Below are 15422 nucleotides of genomic sequence, written 5' to 3' on the forward strand. Positions count from 1 at the left end.
CTTTCATTAGCGTCCAGCCCCGCCGACAGCGGTGCAAAAAATCGCCTTGTGAGGTTGAGCATCCAATAAAGGAGATGATTCAAGCAAAGGGAAAAGATCTCAACGAGTGTTCCGTGAGTATGTATGTTTTCTTTCTTTCGTTTTTTTTTTTTTTTTTTGTGGAGAGCAGAAATAGCGAGCGCTGGCTGGTGAGATGTGTCAAGTGGGTGGTTTCCGACTAAATAAGGCACTTTAGGGGTGCGCGAGCACGGCACCGCTTGGAGACTGGAGGGCCTCTGTTCAATGGGCCAAAACTCACTCAAAGTAGTCACTGTGCCATGAAGAAACAAGCCCCCCCCCCCCCAAAAAAAGGGTTGCACCTAATTCGAGTATAAAATTAGACTCGCACTCAGTTGGACAAAACCTGATTCAAAAAAAACAAACAACAAACAATAAAAACATGAAAATGTTTTCTCAAGTGCAACACGGCAGCCGGCATGCGGGCAGGCGCTTCGGTCTGGCCCGAGCGCTCTAGAGCGCCTCGTTGAAACACCTTCGCCATCCGCCACGTTTGCGTGCCGTGCTCACACATCTCCCAAATGTTTTCGGAGACGCCCGGCAGAATTCATTCCGGGGCCCGGTGGTATTTTTTTGCGGAGAAGCCGTTGGAACAAGAGCCCGCCGACAAAAACCTTCCTCGGCTCACGCCCGGCAGCCGCCGCGGGGGATCCGTTTTTTTTTTTTTTGCGGAAGCCCCGCTTTGCAGCAAATGCCTCGCCTGTTCCCGCGCATCCTTTGGAGTCTCATCTCGGCGGCTGCTTCGTCGCCGAAGGTATTTGGCCAGCCTTCGGCCCCGCTTCAAGTGCCGTGTTGACAGTGAAAACAAGCCCCCCGTGGGGGAGCAAACGGCAGGAGGGATCCCAGGCTCTGACCTTGGCACGGCCTTCCGGGGTCGGAATGAAAGTGGCGGCCGGAATTTGGAGCCGAGGTTTTTCTTCAATATTGCGGCCGGACTCTCACCAGGAAGTGCGGTGGGATTGTGGACGGCCGCCACCCCGGAGGTGCGGCGACCTGCCAATTCCCGACACTTCTAATGTACTCCCACTGACGACGGGGACGGGAGGGCGTCAAACTTTCAAAGGGGAACTCGGTATCGGAACGATACAGGTACCCGGTATCGGTACGCGCCCGGTATCCCGAGTACGAACGCGGGACTCCGATGAGTACTGCGCTTGTGTCGGCGCGAAATGCAGCCGTTTTGATCCATCTCTCGGGGGTGGGGGGGCGTCGACTGAAAATGACATCACGGTGCCCTCAGGCAACGACCAATCGCGGCTCTCCTATTTTCTGGATTTGGCCATGTGACGTTGGGCAAAAGGCGTGGTGACCACATCACGATGTCAACAGCTTGAAACAAAAGCTGCCCTCCTCAACTTTTGCCTCACGTTCATCATTTGAGCCGAAAGCCAAATGTCATCCGCATACGACAAACACGACGGAGGGTCTTGAACACGGCGGGGAAAAGCTCCCAAAATTTGCCAAAGCTTTGATTCCTGACAAAATCGGGCATCTGGAAACGGCCCCCGCGTGCGAAATTTGCGACGCGCGTCCTCAAGTCAGATGCCGTTGGTTTGTTTACTCGTTTTTTTTTTTTTTTTTTAAATGACCGCGGGAGAAACGGAAGGGCAAGGGAAGACGTTAAGGTGCGGGAGGTGGACCGAGGATAAGAAAGGAGATAGAAAGAAAGGAGGAGGAAGGAAGGGAGGAAGGGGGGGGGGCGGCTCAAGCCCGAATCGCCAAGGGAACAAAGAGGCACTTATCCAAGCAACAGCTGAAAACATCTTGAGGCCCCCGTGCGCCAATTCGTGTTTCAGATATTGAGCAACTGCTCCAACAAGCCACTCAACGGCCACTTCATTAAGTACACCTCCGCGATGGTCACGTTTTTAACCGTCACCCGATTCAGATATATAATTTTGAGCCAAAATAATAATTACCAAAATAATAGTAACATTCAAGGGGAGGAGTCATGAAGAACTCTTATGGCACCGCGATGTTAAAAGAAATAAAGCAACCCCCGGAAAAAAAAAAAATCTTGTGGTGAGCAGCGCAAGCCCACAAGCGAGCAAGATGAGACTGCGCAGGTGTGCCTCGCAAAACGACGTGGCAGGAACTCGGCTTGGATGAAATGGTTTCGACGCGAGCGTCCCAAAACCAACCCGAGGAGAGCGAGTGTACCTCGTCGTTCCTTTTGGCTTTGGCCTTGCCCTCCTCCTCTTTGCTTATCTCGCCCCCTTCCTCCGACGCCAGCTGTTGTTTTGGAGGCGGCCGGCGTCGCCGGGGTGCGCGGGTCAAGACCTCCGCCTGGACAAACGAGACCATTGTAAGTTGAAGTGCATCGGTAGGGGGCGGCCGGGGGGGGGGGGGGGCGCTAGGTGTCTAGCATGTGCGCTTCTTGTCGGAATCTCCGCCGCAATTAACATCTTTCACACGCGCGCACGCACAGAGGAGATGACACAATGCCGATCGGCCCCAACGACGCGCTGCCGTCGAGCTTTTTTTATTCCGTGTCGACCGCTGACCCCCGCCCGCTGCATGTCGCGCTGATGGCCACGTAGTGCAAACCGAGGAGCAATAACAAACAAAGTACGCACGTCTCCAAAGATCAAGAAAGCAATGCTAACTTTCACTCACACTTCACACGGTAAAATCGCAAGCCAGCGATTGACGACGGGAATCAAAAGGGACTCCTGAAAAACGCCGATCGCACGCGACTACAAATCAAACGTTCCCCCCCAATTGAAAAACGCGACTTTGTCTTGTCGAAATGAGCGAGTGACCTGCTTGGATGCAGACAATTCATTTTGGTGGAAGCAGAACGCCAACGACTCCGGCGCCGGAGTCAATGCCGGCTTTGTGACGGGCCAGAGGCAAGAGGAAGGAGTGCGGCTGGCTGACCTTTGACCCCCCGAACCCTTTCCGGAGGTCACATGGCCCCGGAAGCCATTTCGGAGTCGCGGACCGATACGAGGGCAGCGTGGGGCTTTTTGTTTCCGAGGACGCTGACCGCAGGATCGGTTTGGACCAAGTCACGCGTACCGACAATCGAGACCAATTGGAGCATTTTCTCTCGCATGCAATCAAAGTCTGCTATGTGCGTATCCGCCGCCAATAACGCGGCGATTAGATTTGGCCGGCGGCGGCGGCGGCGGCGCTCGCCATCATCCAATCTATCGGTGCGCCGCGGCTGAGGGCCGCAACACGAGCTCCTGTCCAAAATACGCACGGGGGGCTTTTCTGCGGTCCGTTTCCCCTCTCCGATTGTCAAACCCGAGGCTCAGCGCTTTTGCGCGGCTTGATCATATCTTTTGGGGGCGAACGCCAAGTATAAACAGGAAAAAGGAGACTTTCCACAATTCATTCCGGTTGGTTTCGTTGCATGACATTCCGTCACATGCTTTCGTCCAAATAATAATGAGAAGAATAATAATACATTTTATTTATAAATATTAATAATAATAATAATACATTTTATTTATAAGCCTCTCACAACCCTCAAGGACACTTGAGTGGAACAAGAACGATAAAACCACAGATAAAATTATAAATAATAAGAGATGAATTTAAACTTGAGTATGCGATACCGCAAAGTTGAAGAATTTGATCCGATTTGAGACCCTTTTTCTTGCAAAAAAGAAACTCACTGGCAAGTGTTTATGACAAATTTCAAACGAGATATTCCCAGAATTCGAATCCCAAACCGCATCATCATCATCATCATCATTTTACAACATTAAGCAGGCAAATAAATGTGTCACAGATGATTGGATTTTTAAAAATGCACTGGTAGTCTGCATGTGGACGCAACGCACAAAAACACTTCTTGCTCCTTTCCAACGGGCCAGATGTTTCCTTTTTGTTTTGTCTCGGTGACAGAGATCCTCTCATTTGTCATCACGTGTTAACTTGCGCCGCCGCCAAGAGCGATCCGGACCGTTCTCGACATTAACTTGAGAAGTTTAGCACACCGTTTTCAGGGGGTCGATGTTCTACTTGACATGCCCCCCAACCCCCAAATTTTAAAAAAAAGCTCATTTTCTCCACTTTTTTGGTCAGAAACTGGCATTTGGGGTGAAAGAAGAATCTATTCTTTCTCTGCTTGTATTGTCACCGAAGATAATATTCCGTCAGTCGTGAAAATGCGCTAAAGCGGCCGGCGGACTTTTATTTTTCTTTAATCCCTATTTGTGAGTGTGAGTACTTGTCGAGCAACCGAGAGCACAGCTGAGAGAGGAGAAAGTTCCAGTCCCGAGGCTCCAGCGGACGGAGGCCGTAGATCCACCTGTTCCCTGTCCTCAGAGCCGCTTCCCGGTCCGGATGTGGGAACTTGGGAATACAGATGACTCCAAAAAGGAAAACAAGAGCCTTTTGTTTTGTTTTTTTGGTTGTTTTTTTTTACAATCCGACGAGCCCGTTTTAATAACCCGCCGGCCGGAGTTTTTGTGGCAAGACGTGGCAGCGGCGCAAAACTCGGTGTGCCTCAAAAATGCCGGAAACAGAATCGATTGCGTTTGCGTTGGCTGGTCGAGCTTAAAGCGTTCAACGGTGGGTTTTGGAATTCATGCTTGGTGGGCCCTCAAAAAAAAAAAAAAAAAACCTCCTTCCTCTGTGGTTGCACAACTTCAAACATTGTGGTCAACTACACTGATTTTCCTTTTTGCTTGAACAGCAAAAAACACAAACAGCATTAACTATCAGTCCTTGTTCAATTTTACTCGCCTTTCAGCTGGATTGTGGTTAATGAAGATTTTTTTTTGGGGGGGGGTGTCTTTTACTGTATTTTTTTTGTAACTCACATTTGTGTAAAGTTTCCTTTCATTTTTTAGACATGAACATTCCAGTTTGTATTCTTCATGACTGCTTTTACAGCGGTGCCATGAGATATACGTTGAATTTGTTCCGTGACCACGCTCGGAAAGAAAACGCTCTCAAATCGTCTTCCGCCATTGAAAGGAATGGAAATGCCATTAATCCGTTCCAGCCCATCCGAAAAAAAAAAAAAATTCTGTTTCATTTTTAATAAGGGAAATAGCAATCCATAAGATTTGGTTTCCACTTTTTACTTTTATTAAGCGGACAGAAATGCTCAGCATAGAGTCCGAAAGGATTAAACACGCATCAACCGTTGTCTGTTCTGAGGGGGGGGGGGGGGAAATTGTTGTTTTAAGCTGCTTTCCATCTTGCGTCTTAATCATTTTACAGGGGGGGGGGAGTGGAGGCAAGGCTGGCCAGATTCAACAAACCAACGGCGGCGTGTCGAATGGCCTGCATCATTAGCGATACTGTCAGCACCGGCGGGTCAGGAGGGAGTCAGGGAGGGGGAGTTGAAGGTGCGCCGGTTCGGGGAGGGGAGGGGGCAGATTAGGCAGTTAAAGAGCTTGCAGAGGAAGTGGAGTTTTAATGCTGACAAGGTTCCTGTGGAGCGTGTTATGCTAATCTGCTCGTGTTAAGCGCTACAAAATGTCTGGCCGTGGAAGAGGGGGGAAATGCACCATGAAAACATCCAGCTCCGGCCAACACAAGGAGGCAGGAAGGGGTGGGGTGGGGGGGGGCACATGGCACACAGGAAGTAAACACGGCAGACTGTTAGGGTTTTTTTTAAATTAGATTTTTTTTTTTTTGCCTTCCTGTAACCTGTGAGGGGATTTGAAGTCCCGATTTTCGCCGCCACGATTAAATGAACCTGATTGCCGGCGAGATTCGCATTTCAAATTTGGGCTCTGCATCTGTTACATTTTAGTAGAACGAATCATTTAAGATTCACTTCGCTGCCTATATAACGAGCGCTGGCACGCCGGAGCGGAAAAGCCTCGAGTCACTCGGGGGGGCTGATAGGAGCGAGTCATGTCCAGAGAAGAAAACGGATCAAAGTAGCACTGCAACTGACGGTTGTTTTCATCATTCATTAATCTGACGGTTATTTTTCAATTCATCGATGAATCCGAAGGATTCTTTTGTTTTTCGCCCCCCCCCTTATTCCAAACCATTTGAAATTTGATGATGATGATTCACCAGGCTGGTCAGAAAATTGGCAGAAATGTTGATCTTTGTTCTCCCAAGTAAAAGCAGATGATCACAAGTCTGCTTCTTGCCAAATTTACTGTGGAGAGGCAGAAATTCCGCAAAACGCGACCGGTTTAAATGCCCGCCAGCCGACATCAAACACACTCAAGACCGATCCTTCCTGTCGCCGTCATCGGGAGCCTCATGGAGGCTGTCAGGCCTCGTTAGGTGGGCAGGGGCAGCGGGACGGCGGGGGCGGGGGTGTCTGCACACTTCAGCAGCCAACCAACCGTCCGTCCGTCCGCAACCTACGGCCTGCGCCTGACCGTCGCCACTTTGTCGACACCCCGTGACACGTGCCTTTCAAACTGGTGCCGACTGTCACAACAAATCAAGAGGGGCAAGATATTTACGGCCTTGTGTTGATTCGGAATGCCATTGTTCAAAACAAAACGTGGAGCCTAACCCAGTTAACTTTAGCCGAGAAGCACAGTACACCCCTGGGCTCATTTGGGTTGTGGCTTGGGGAATTGGGGGGGGGGGGGGGTCAAAACCTGGTCAGGCTGGCTGGATGATTTTATTTTTATTTTTTTGCAGAGAGATTAAGATATCCTTTATTTGTCCCACACTGGGGAAATTTACAGTGGATGTGGAGTACACCCTGGACTGGTTGCCAGCCCTTTGGGCTTGTCGCCCCCGTGACACACCACTTCATTCTGATGATGATGAAAGGATGAAGTGCGATTTCATGAGAATGACAGGTAGATCGTACCAAGATCTCCCAGGATGGTTCGGACCCTGAGCTACTTTGCTGGCGGGCAAGCCGCCGCCGGCACTGTGCGCCCTCCTCATGAGCAAAATGAGAAAAGTCAAACAAAAATAAATCAAGCTGACCGTGTTCCTCTCACCTTTTGAGTCGCGGTTCGGGGGGGAGGGGGGATTCTTTCGTCCTTCCAGTTTTAGCCAACTCTGATGGCTCACCACTTGAAGGAAAAAAAATGTTAATAGGGAAGGGATTTATAGAGAGGATACTCGATTTAGTACCTATCAGGAAGCTTTCTTTGAGTATCCTGTGATGAGTCGAGTGTCCTCAACGGGGCTGTCTGGCCACCAGGTAGCAAAAATGGCCCTGAAAGATGAACATCAACAATGAGGTACAAAAAGACCAACAAAAAAAAAATTGTCACGGCACAGCTATGGAAAGTGTTTCTAAGGATTATAAGAAGTTCTGCATCCATTCTCGCGCGCTTCTCCGGGGTTGGGTCGCGGGGGCAAAAGCTTGAGTAGGGAAGCCCAGACTTCCCTCTCTCGAGCGACTTCTTCCAGCTCTTCCCGAGGCGCCGCCAGGCCAGCCGGGAGACTTCATCATGTCCATCGTGCCCGGAACACCTCACCGGGAGGGATCCTAATCGGATACCCCAACCGCCTCATCTGGCTCCACTCGACGTGGAGGAGAAGCGGCTCGAGTCCGAGCACCTCCCGGATGACGCAGCTTCTCACCTCATCTCTCAGGGAGAGCCCGGACACCCTGAGGAGGAAACTCATTTCGGCCGCTTGTGTCCGGGATTCTCTTCATCTGTTGGATTTCAAGAGCCACTGCACCACTTCTCAAAACTGACACCGAGATGAATAATTACATACAACAGTGTAAAGCCCCCTCTCTGGGCCACCCTGTTCCACTTTTCATTGAGGGAGCGGCGTTAGGAACACGTGTCCACAGAAGACGAAGTGACGTCCCTGCGGGGAGAGTGCAATAGGTTAGGATATCAGTTGAAACGCGGCCGAGAGCGGAACGGCTCACCTGTCGTCCCGGCGGCGTCTTTCTCCTTCGCAAAGCGTTCGGCTTGTTCCTAGCATAGCAAATCCATCATAACGATGACAATTTCAACTCCCTAAATCACCGACGCCCTTTGAAAAGTCCAAGTGTGGACAGGAAGACGGAAGCCCGTGAAGTATTACTGACAGACCACTGTTAATCTTCCCCCCTTAGGCCTGCTACCCACTCAAGGATCTCTCACATCTTCACCAGATTTATCATTTGCAGACCCCACACATAAAGATGGAAAAGTTCGGGTCATATTGTGTGTGTGGTTTGCTCCGATTGTCTCAACACAGAGCACCACACACACACACACACACACATTACGATTGTCTTCCGGCACAGGTTTTGGAACAAGTTCTCCAAGGCAGAAATCTCACGAATGAAGCCAGATTGTCTTCATGCATGTTATGAAGCGTCTCCAGTTGCTCCTTGACTGGTACTCGTATGAGGGAGCTCAGAAACCCCCCCCCCCTGACTCTGGCATCCTTCACTGGCTCATTTTCGAGTTCGTTGGAAGATCCTATGATTTGTTTTCCAATCTTCCACCTTTCCCCGATCGGAGCTCCTTGCGGTGCCTGAGGTATGCAGACCCAAAACGACATTGCAATTTGAAAAGCATTCCACTGTGCAACATCCATAATTCCCCCAGCAGAGGGTTTAGTCATCACCATCCCCCCCCCCCACCCCCCAGCCCTGGACAACACGACGGATGGACCCGACTGGATGGGAGGGTGGACCTGGCAAGTCCAGCTGGGAGCGGAAACCCGAAGAGGAAGCGTCCAGTTGATGCAGCTGTTTTCTCCCTCTCACGCTTTCTTCCCGGGCCCTCCCTCCCCCACGTATCGAGTGTCCGAGGGGGGGGGGGGGGGGGGCGCGCAGGGGCTTGTAATGGTGCGGGTGCAGGCTAACAGGTGTTTGACAAGTCCAGCAGACTGCCGTTTGGTCAGGGCTTCTGCTTGCTCTTGCACACATGGACTTGCGTGGGCACTTTTTACTGGAATTGTAACGCGACGTGTCAGCCATCCGTGGCAAAGCATCGTGGCGAATGACGAACACGTTTACAGCTGCGTGCGCGTTGTCATCGGCAGCTAAACGGCAATTACCCCTGGTGAGGAACGTGAAATCCACATTTGCCACCAAGCGTCTTATCGTTTTGAAGGCACGGCGGTCGGCTGGTTAGCACGTGTGCCTTCGATTGCAGGCCGTCGTGGAGTTTGCATGTTCTGCCCAAGCCTGTGTGGGTTTTCTCCGGGTACTCTGGTTGCCATATTCTCAAAACAAGCATGGTAGGTAGTTTGAAGACTAAATCGTCCCAAGGTATGATTGTTGAAAGCTCGAAATGGTTGTTTGTCGCAGCGTGTCCCACGATTGGTTGGCAACCCGTTCAGGGTGTTCCACCGCCCGCCGCCCAATGACGACTGGGACGGGCTCCGGCGGGCCCGCGACGATACGCCGATGAGAAAATGGACGGCTGGACGGACTTCGCATCCAGTCCCCTCCGCGGGACAGCAAAGTGTCCTCATTGTGTGTCAGTGGAATTCAGCCCGGGAGATTTCAAGCTGTCCGAGGGGGGGGGGGGGGGTTCAAGAGATGCAAGAACCTCACCCAGTCACTTGACTGCCATCGACGTGAACCTGGGCCAACGCTGACTGTGCGCAAGACACGCGTACACACGCGATCGTTACGATAGCAGCTCAGAGGCGATCGCACTCGGGCCTGCCGCGATATGAACTCCCCATTGGAGCCAACACCTCCTTCTGGCGAGGTGCAAGGGCGCCACCGTGTGGTCGTGGTGTCAACCTGAACTGAAACACTCCTTTCTACTTGTTGGAAATGCCCATCTCTTCTGTATTACAACTGCTTTTACACTGCAATATTGAGGAACAATCAAAATGTGATAACGGAGTCATTGGCCAACGCAAAAGTAATTTCCTTTTGTACAATGAGCCGATATACTACAAGTTTTACATTCTGAAGAGAACCACGAGAAGACATGTTCCTTTTCTGCCATAATTGACATGGCTCCACCTACGGGTTGTTTCTCAAGTATTTGATCAGTATTACTGATCAGCCATTACTGTTGGGAAGACTCATCGATTTGAATGAAATTAAGGAGAGCCAACAAAACTGTGGGAAAGTTTTTTTTTTTTATGTAACGGATCAGGATGACACCAAAACGTACAGCAGAAAATAAAACGGCACACACACACACACACCCAATAGCGCAAACATTCGGTTGTAAAATATGCAGCAGGTCGAGAACAGGTAAGACTTACTTGATGATACTCACTGACATCACTTGCCTATTTTGACATCACTTGAAGACGATGCGAAATGCAGGACTCGTTTTGTTATTGATCGCCAGTGACTGCAAAAGTGGAATAAAAACCAAGTCAAGCAGACAAGAAAAACTAGTGCAGTAGAAGAGCAGCTTGGAACGATTTTTCTTTTCAGTGACGACGATACTTCCAGTGTGAGGGCGTTACGATTGAAAGCAGGACACACCATGACTGAACCCACTGATGACTTTTGGTCATTTGAATGCGCGAGTGCACAAAAGCACCATTTTTAAAAAAGTTTTCCACTGCTCCATTTGCTGTTGATGCTCTTCCACTGCCTGCGCAGGTATGAGATGTTCTTGCTGCCCGTTATCTACTCTCAGACACACAGACCGATAATCTGTACGATTATCCTGTGGTGTGGGTCAGAGTGATTTTTCGTCTCTCATCTGCTCGGAAAACAGCCGAGGGCAACAACTGTCAATGTTAAAGGGAAGGCCAAATTTAAGCAACAGCCCCGCCTTGCAATCAAAGCCGGCAAAGGTCAGATGGGAGGTCTCTGAAAGATTATCCGTTGGTGTGTGGTGTGTTTTTCCCCACCTCTGATCTGTTCTGCAAAAAGAGCCGACAGGTGTCACTTTTGACATGGGTTACACTACCACTGATAATTAGTATTAAAAATAAACTAAATCTTTTTTTGACCGCTTCCGATCAAAATCAGCAACAGCCCAATTCTGTGAAGTCTCTGAAATCTTATCCTGAGGGATTATCCAGTGGTGTGCGTCGTGTTTGCCGCTTTAAGGAAATACAGGAGACCCTTGTTCTCCTCCATTGTTGTTTGTTAGCACTTCTTGTGGCGAGCGATCCGTTTCAGCGCGGCGTGGTTTTCGCAGTTTCCCCACAAGGCCTGGAAAAAAAAAACCTGGTTGGTGACGTGCAGCAGAAAAGCTTCTTTTGTTTCTAGGACGTTTGTGTAGTCGCGCTACCTGGTGGGGACACTGTCAATTCTTTTGGGTTTAGTTTCTTAACATAATTTCAAAATAAAATAAAGTCAAACCAAAAAACTTTAGGAGATGTTAATCATTTTAAAACATCAAGTTTCTCAAAGACTTACAAAAAAATAAATACAAAAATAACAGGTAAAAGAGAGATAAAACCGTTCCACACAACTTTAAATCTAACGGAATCTGCGCTGTGACACGACGACAGGAGTCGTTTTGGTAAAAGTAACAATATCCAACAAGTTTATCGTTTGATATGCGGACTTTTGGGTTCTCCACTGAAACGATGGTGAGGTTTTTTTTTTTTTCCAAAGGGAATGCGTCTTCATTTAGCACATGCCGAGAGACTGTCACAAAAGCCTTTGGTTTTAAAAGACGTTGAAATAAAACGCAATTAAACTTCACATTGGGGGTTCAGTTAGAAAAAGATTCTTTTTGTGGGGATGGGAGGGGAGGGGAGGGGTGGGATGCGGGGAGCGTTCCGGTGGGAGGGTTTAGGTTTTGTTATTGTTCCAGGTCCTGACTGAATCCTCCATAGTCCAGCGCGAAAACCCAGTCTGGTGGTTCTAGTACTCATTAGTCAGAGTGGCGTACTAGCTGTCTTCATCGTATTGGTCATCTGCCGCGGGGAAAATGTCGCCTCCAATCCCAAAGAAGTTGTCTTCCGTTTCAAAAAGGTTGTCTTCCGTCACAAAATCTTGGTCCTCCCCCGACGCCAGCAGCTGGCTCGGCAAGCCGCCCTGGTAGGAGCCGTTGCCGGGCTGCTCGTCGTCGTCGTCCTCCTCCTCCTCCTCCTCGTGGTTGCCGGCGGACTGGTCGTCTCTGTCGCGGCGCTCGTTTTGGGGAGCGGACGCCTGCTGGCTGTCAGACGGGGTCAGGCCAGATTTTTTCATTCTGTATTCAAGTTAGAAGGAGTGTCATTTGGATGCGACTAAGCAGCCCGCTGAAATAGTGGAACTCGTGTAACACCAACTCATTTACGACTGTCCCCGCGCCCCCCCCCCCCCCCCCGATACTCCATTTTCACCTTCAAACTGCGCATCATCTTACAGCGGCTTGCAAATACTATGAAGCATTCGATCGGTGATACTTGAGGTAACGCTTTGCGGAGCGCGGGTGTACACTACGTCCAACGGTTTTTTTCCAACACGGCCAAAAAGTTGAACGAGAGAAAGGCCGCGGTGCACGTACTGGTTCTTGTGTTTGGCCCCGCTGATGTGAGACTGGTACTGATCCACAGAGTTGAGCTCGATGTTGCAGAGTGTACAGGGCAAGCCTTTTGCTGTGGACGCCGCTTTAAAAACAAACAAGAAAAAAAAGTTCAATGTCGTGATTTCAAGAGGGGGGTTCTCCTCATGTGACAATTGCGCCGAGGTACTGACCCGGAGTGGCGGGCTTGCCGTAGAGCTTCATCAGGTCCTGCTTGGCCAGGTGCTTCTTGTGCTTCTTGCCCGAGTAGTGCTGCTGGGCCATCTGCGCGTTGTTGAAGGACGCCTGGCAGATGGAGCAGAAGCGGTCAGGGTCTTTGTCGCCCCCGTGACCGCCGTTGCCAGTTGCAGTTGCCGCCACCGCCTCCACCTCCACCGCCGCCGCTGCTGCTTTCTTCTTGGATTGAGCTGGTGCGGCCTGTTGGGCTACTGGTGAAGAACAACGGTAAAAGCGCAAAAGAGTCTTCAAGATGATTAATGCCACTCCCAGTCCAGTTTACTGTCAAACAAAACAAAAAACAAAAAAAAAACTAAACAAAGAGAAAAACAAACTGTGTATTTCAAATAAAAAACAATGGCATTTCTACACATTACAAGGGGGAAAGATGGATTGAGATGAGTGTTCTGAGTTTCTAAGTGTGATTCTTTGTTGGGTTGGTCGTGAACTGGGGACGCCCTGGTCGTGTACGTACAGGTCTGAGGGCCCACCGATGTCAGTTTCAGGTTCTTGGCGTGGATCTTGCCCTGGTAGTGAGACTGTGCCATCACGGGGGACGTGAAGGTCATCTTGCACATTTCGCAAGCCTTCATCGGGTCTGACTCGCCATTGTCGGCGTCGTACTGAAAGACAAACACAAACACTCAGTGAAGTGAGCCTCTTCCAAATGCAAACAGACCAAGGAGAGGAAGAAGGCAGGGCGCAGTCTGGCGACTCGTCAGGCATTTTTGCTATTCGCTACTCCCCCGGTGGTTCAGTTATTCGCATCTAAAGTTTCTCATTTGGAATAGAGCCAAAATTTTGAGGTAATTTTCCAACCGCTGGTCTACCCTCGTCTCACCTGCACGACAATTGGGTACGTGTAAAAACAACCACAAAAATAGAGAGCGACTTTGCTTACGCTGACAGAGGATAGAGACTTGAACTTTTTTGTCTCTGGCTCCTCATTTTGGATGGAAAGGTAACGTCGCACCTTGTTGCCATGTTTCTTACTCTAAAAGAGAGCAAAAATACGAAGACAAGTTAAACGACCCCACCGGTGATCCACAACGACAAACGCTCGCCGCTCAAAAACAGGACGCCGACCTGATAGTGAGCCAGCTTCTGCGACTCCGAGATGAGGACGGCATTGCAGACGCTGCACAGGCTGTCCGTGAACAGGTTGCCGTGCTCCTTGATCATCTGATCGACTGCGGCGGGGAGAACAAACGAAAGACGGTTTAAAAGAAGACAATGCCTGAGAATTCAATATTCAGATCAAGGAAACGAAGTCAAATGATTTTCATTTAATAATCAGTTGTGTTCCGTTCCATTTTAGGAGAATGATCAAAAATTACGAGTGAAGGGGTACTGAACTGTGTAGAGTGTAATAATAGTGTGACAAAAAGGTTTGGAGGTAGACGAGCCCAAAAAAAAGGTTGACAACCAAACTCGATCCTCTGTTTTGATAACCAGGTGGTTTGAAACTGTTGGTAAACTGATTCGATCATCCCGTTTTCTTGTAAATCAAATAATCTTTTCGATTTTACACAGATGCCTTGTTCAACCCCACACAATCCCGAAAAGCACCCGTTTAGCTTGATCAAAGCCTCCAAATCAACCTCAAATGTGACTGTGAGTGTCAAGGGTGACAATAATACAGCAAATGAATGGAGGTTAATGGCAGCGAGCCTTTTTATCAACGAGCGAGCGGAGTTCAACGTGCGGTGAGCGAAACCGCGCCATCGGCCCGCATGTCGCTCGTCAACGGGGCTAAACGCAACAAAAAAAAACGCCGAAGCACCGCCGTTCAAGGCCATTCGCCGTCATTGGGCGAGAGCAGCGCAGCGTGACGAGCTCGCTGCGACCTTGACGACCAGTCGGCTACGGTTAGCTTAGCTTATCGTAGCTCAGGTCATCTCAGATCACACAGTCGAGCATAACATCGCATAGCTTAAGTTAGCTTTATTCATCCGGACTTCGGCAACAAACGACGCGCGGGTCGTGAGAGAGCCAACAAAGAAGGCAAAACGTTTTGGGGGGGGGGTTTGTTTCATCTTCAATAAGAAAGTGGTCACCTTGGTCTGGCCCCGACGGCAGGTAAGGCAATTGATCAGTGTCCATTGCGACCGCCATCATAACTTGAGCTCGAGGTTCGAGCAACACTTTGACGCCAGTGCGCGCAAGTGCGCGTGCGCAGAAACTGGCTTGGCAGCGCAGTGGAAAGCTCGAAGAGGAGCGGAATTTGGCAGGCGCCTGACTTTTTTTGTTTGTTTTGTTTTGGGGGCTTTTTGGAGCCATGAGCAATGTAAAAAAACATGCTGAAAAAAATGAATAATGATATTGTGTACAATTGAAACAAATTCACAAAACTCCACAGCTTCTTGTTTCTTAAGTCTCCATGTTGCAACACACCTGATTCAAATTAACAGGTTCAATGTCAGCCTTCCGCAGAGCTTGCTGATGATCTGATCATTTGAATCAGGTGTGTTGCAACAGGGAGACTTAAAAAATATGCAGGACAGCGGCCCTCCAGGACCTGAGTTTGACACCTATGATTTATGTCATGTGTTCTGTTATTTTATTTTGTTGTTTTGTGTGAACTGTTCTGTAAAGCGCTTTGCTACAGCTGCAGCTGTTGTACAAGCGCTATATAAATAAAGATGAGATGCATTTAATGTTCGTGTGCGTGTGTTTTTGTGTGTATTGTTAGTCTGAAAAATAACAACTCTCACCCTTGCGCATGCAGATGAACATTTGACCTGTAAGTGTCGCTGTCGTAACACTTAGCTGTGATGAATGGAAATTCAACCCCTTCACTTTCATTCCTATTTTAAAAAGGCAATTGACGATAGCGAACGTACTACACAGTAA

General features: G+C 49.3%; 1 protein-coding gene across 3 annotated transcripts; it reads right to left on the reverse strand.

The window, feature by feature from the left end:
• Positions 1-8771: 8771 nt before the first annotated feature.
• On the reverse strand, positions 8772-14729 carry znf346 (zinc finger protein 346). Of its 3 annotated transcripts, XM_086131888.1 has the most exons (8): positions 14627-14729; positions 13656-13759; positions 13471-13563; positions 13045-13192; positions 12527-12781; positions 12336-12438; positions 11739-12038; positions 8772-11050 (listed from the first exon to the last, which is right to left on the reverse strand). In XM_086131888.1, coding segments are annotated over exons 1-8 (1065 nt in total). In that variant the 5' UTR covers positions 14688-14729; the 3' UTR covers positions 8772-11049. The 3 variants fall into 3 exon arrangements, with proteins under 3 accessions (XP_085988014.1, XP_085988015.1, XP_085988013.1); XM_086131889.1 differs by lacking the exon at positions 8772-11050 and having other exon boundaries at positions 11215-12038; positions 12527-12778; XM_086131887.1 differs by lacking the exon at positions 8772-11050 and having other exon boundaries at positions 11215-12038.
• Positions 14730-15422: the final 693 nt, after the last annotated feature.

The sequence above is a fragment of the Hippocampus guttulatus genome, chromosome 15 (genome assembly GCF_054856545.1).
Source record: "Hippocampus guttulatus isolate MCC_2025c chromosome 15, RoL_Hgut_1.0, whole genome shotgun sequence".
NCBI classification, from domain to species: Eukaryota; Metazoa; Chordata; class Actinopteri; order Syngnathiformes; family Syngnathidae; genus Hippocampus; species Hippocampus guttulatus.

Excerpts from the sequence above, each read along its gene's own strand:
- znf346 (XM_086131888.1), bottom strand. The coding sequence starts at position 14,687 with ATGATGGCGGTCGCAATGGACACTGATCAATTGCCTTACCTGCCGTCG. Across the intron at positions 13,564-13,655 it reads AGAAGCTGGCTCACTATCAG|AGTAAGAAACATGGCAACAA; the intron begins GTCGGCGTCCTG and ends GCTCTCTTTTAG. Across the intron at positions 13,193-13,470 it reads AGTCTCTATCCTCTGTCAGC|TACGACGCCGACAATGGCGA; the intron begins GTAAGCAAAGTC and ends TTTGTCTTTCAG.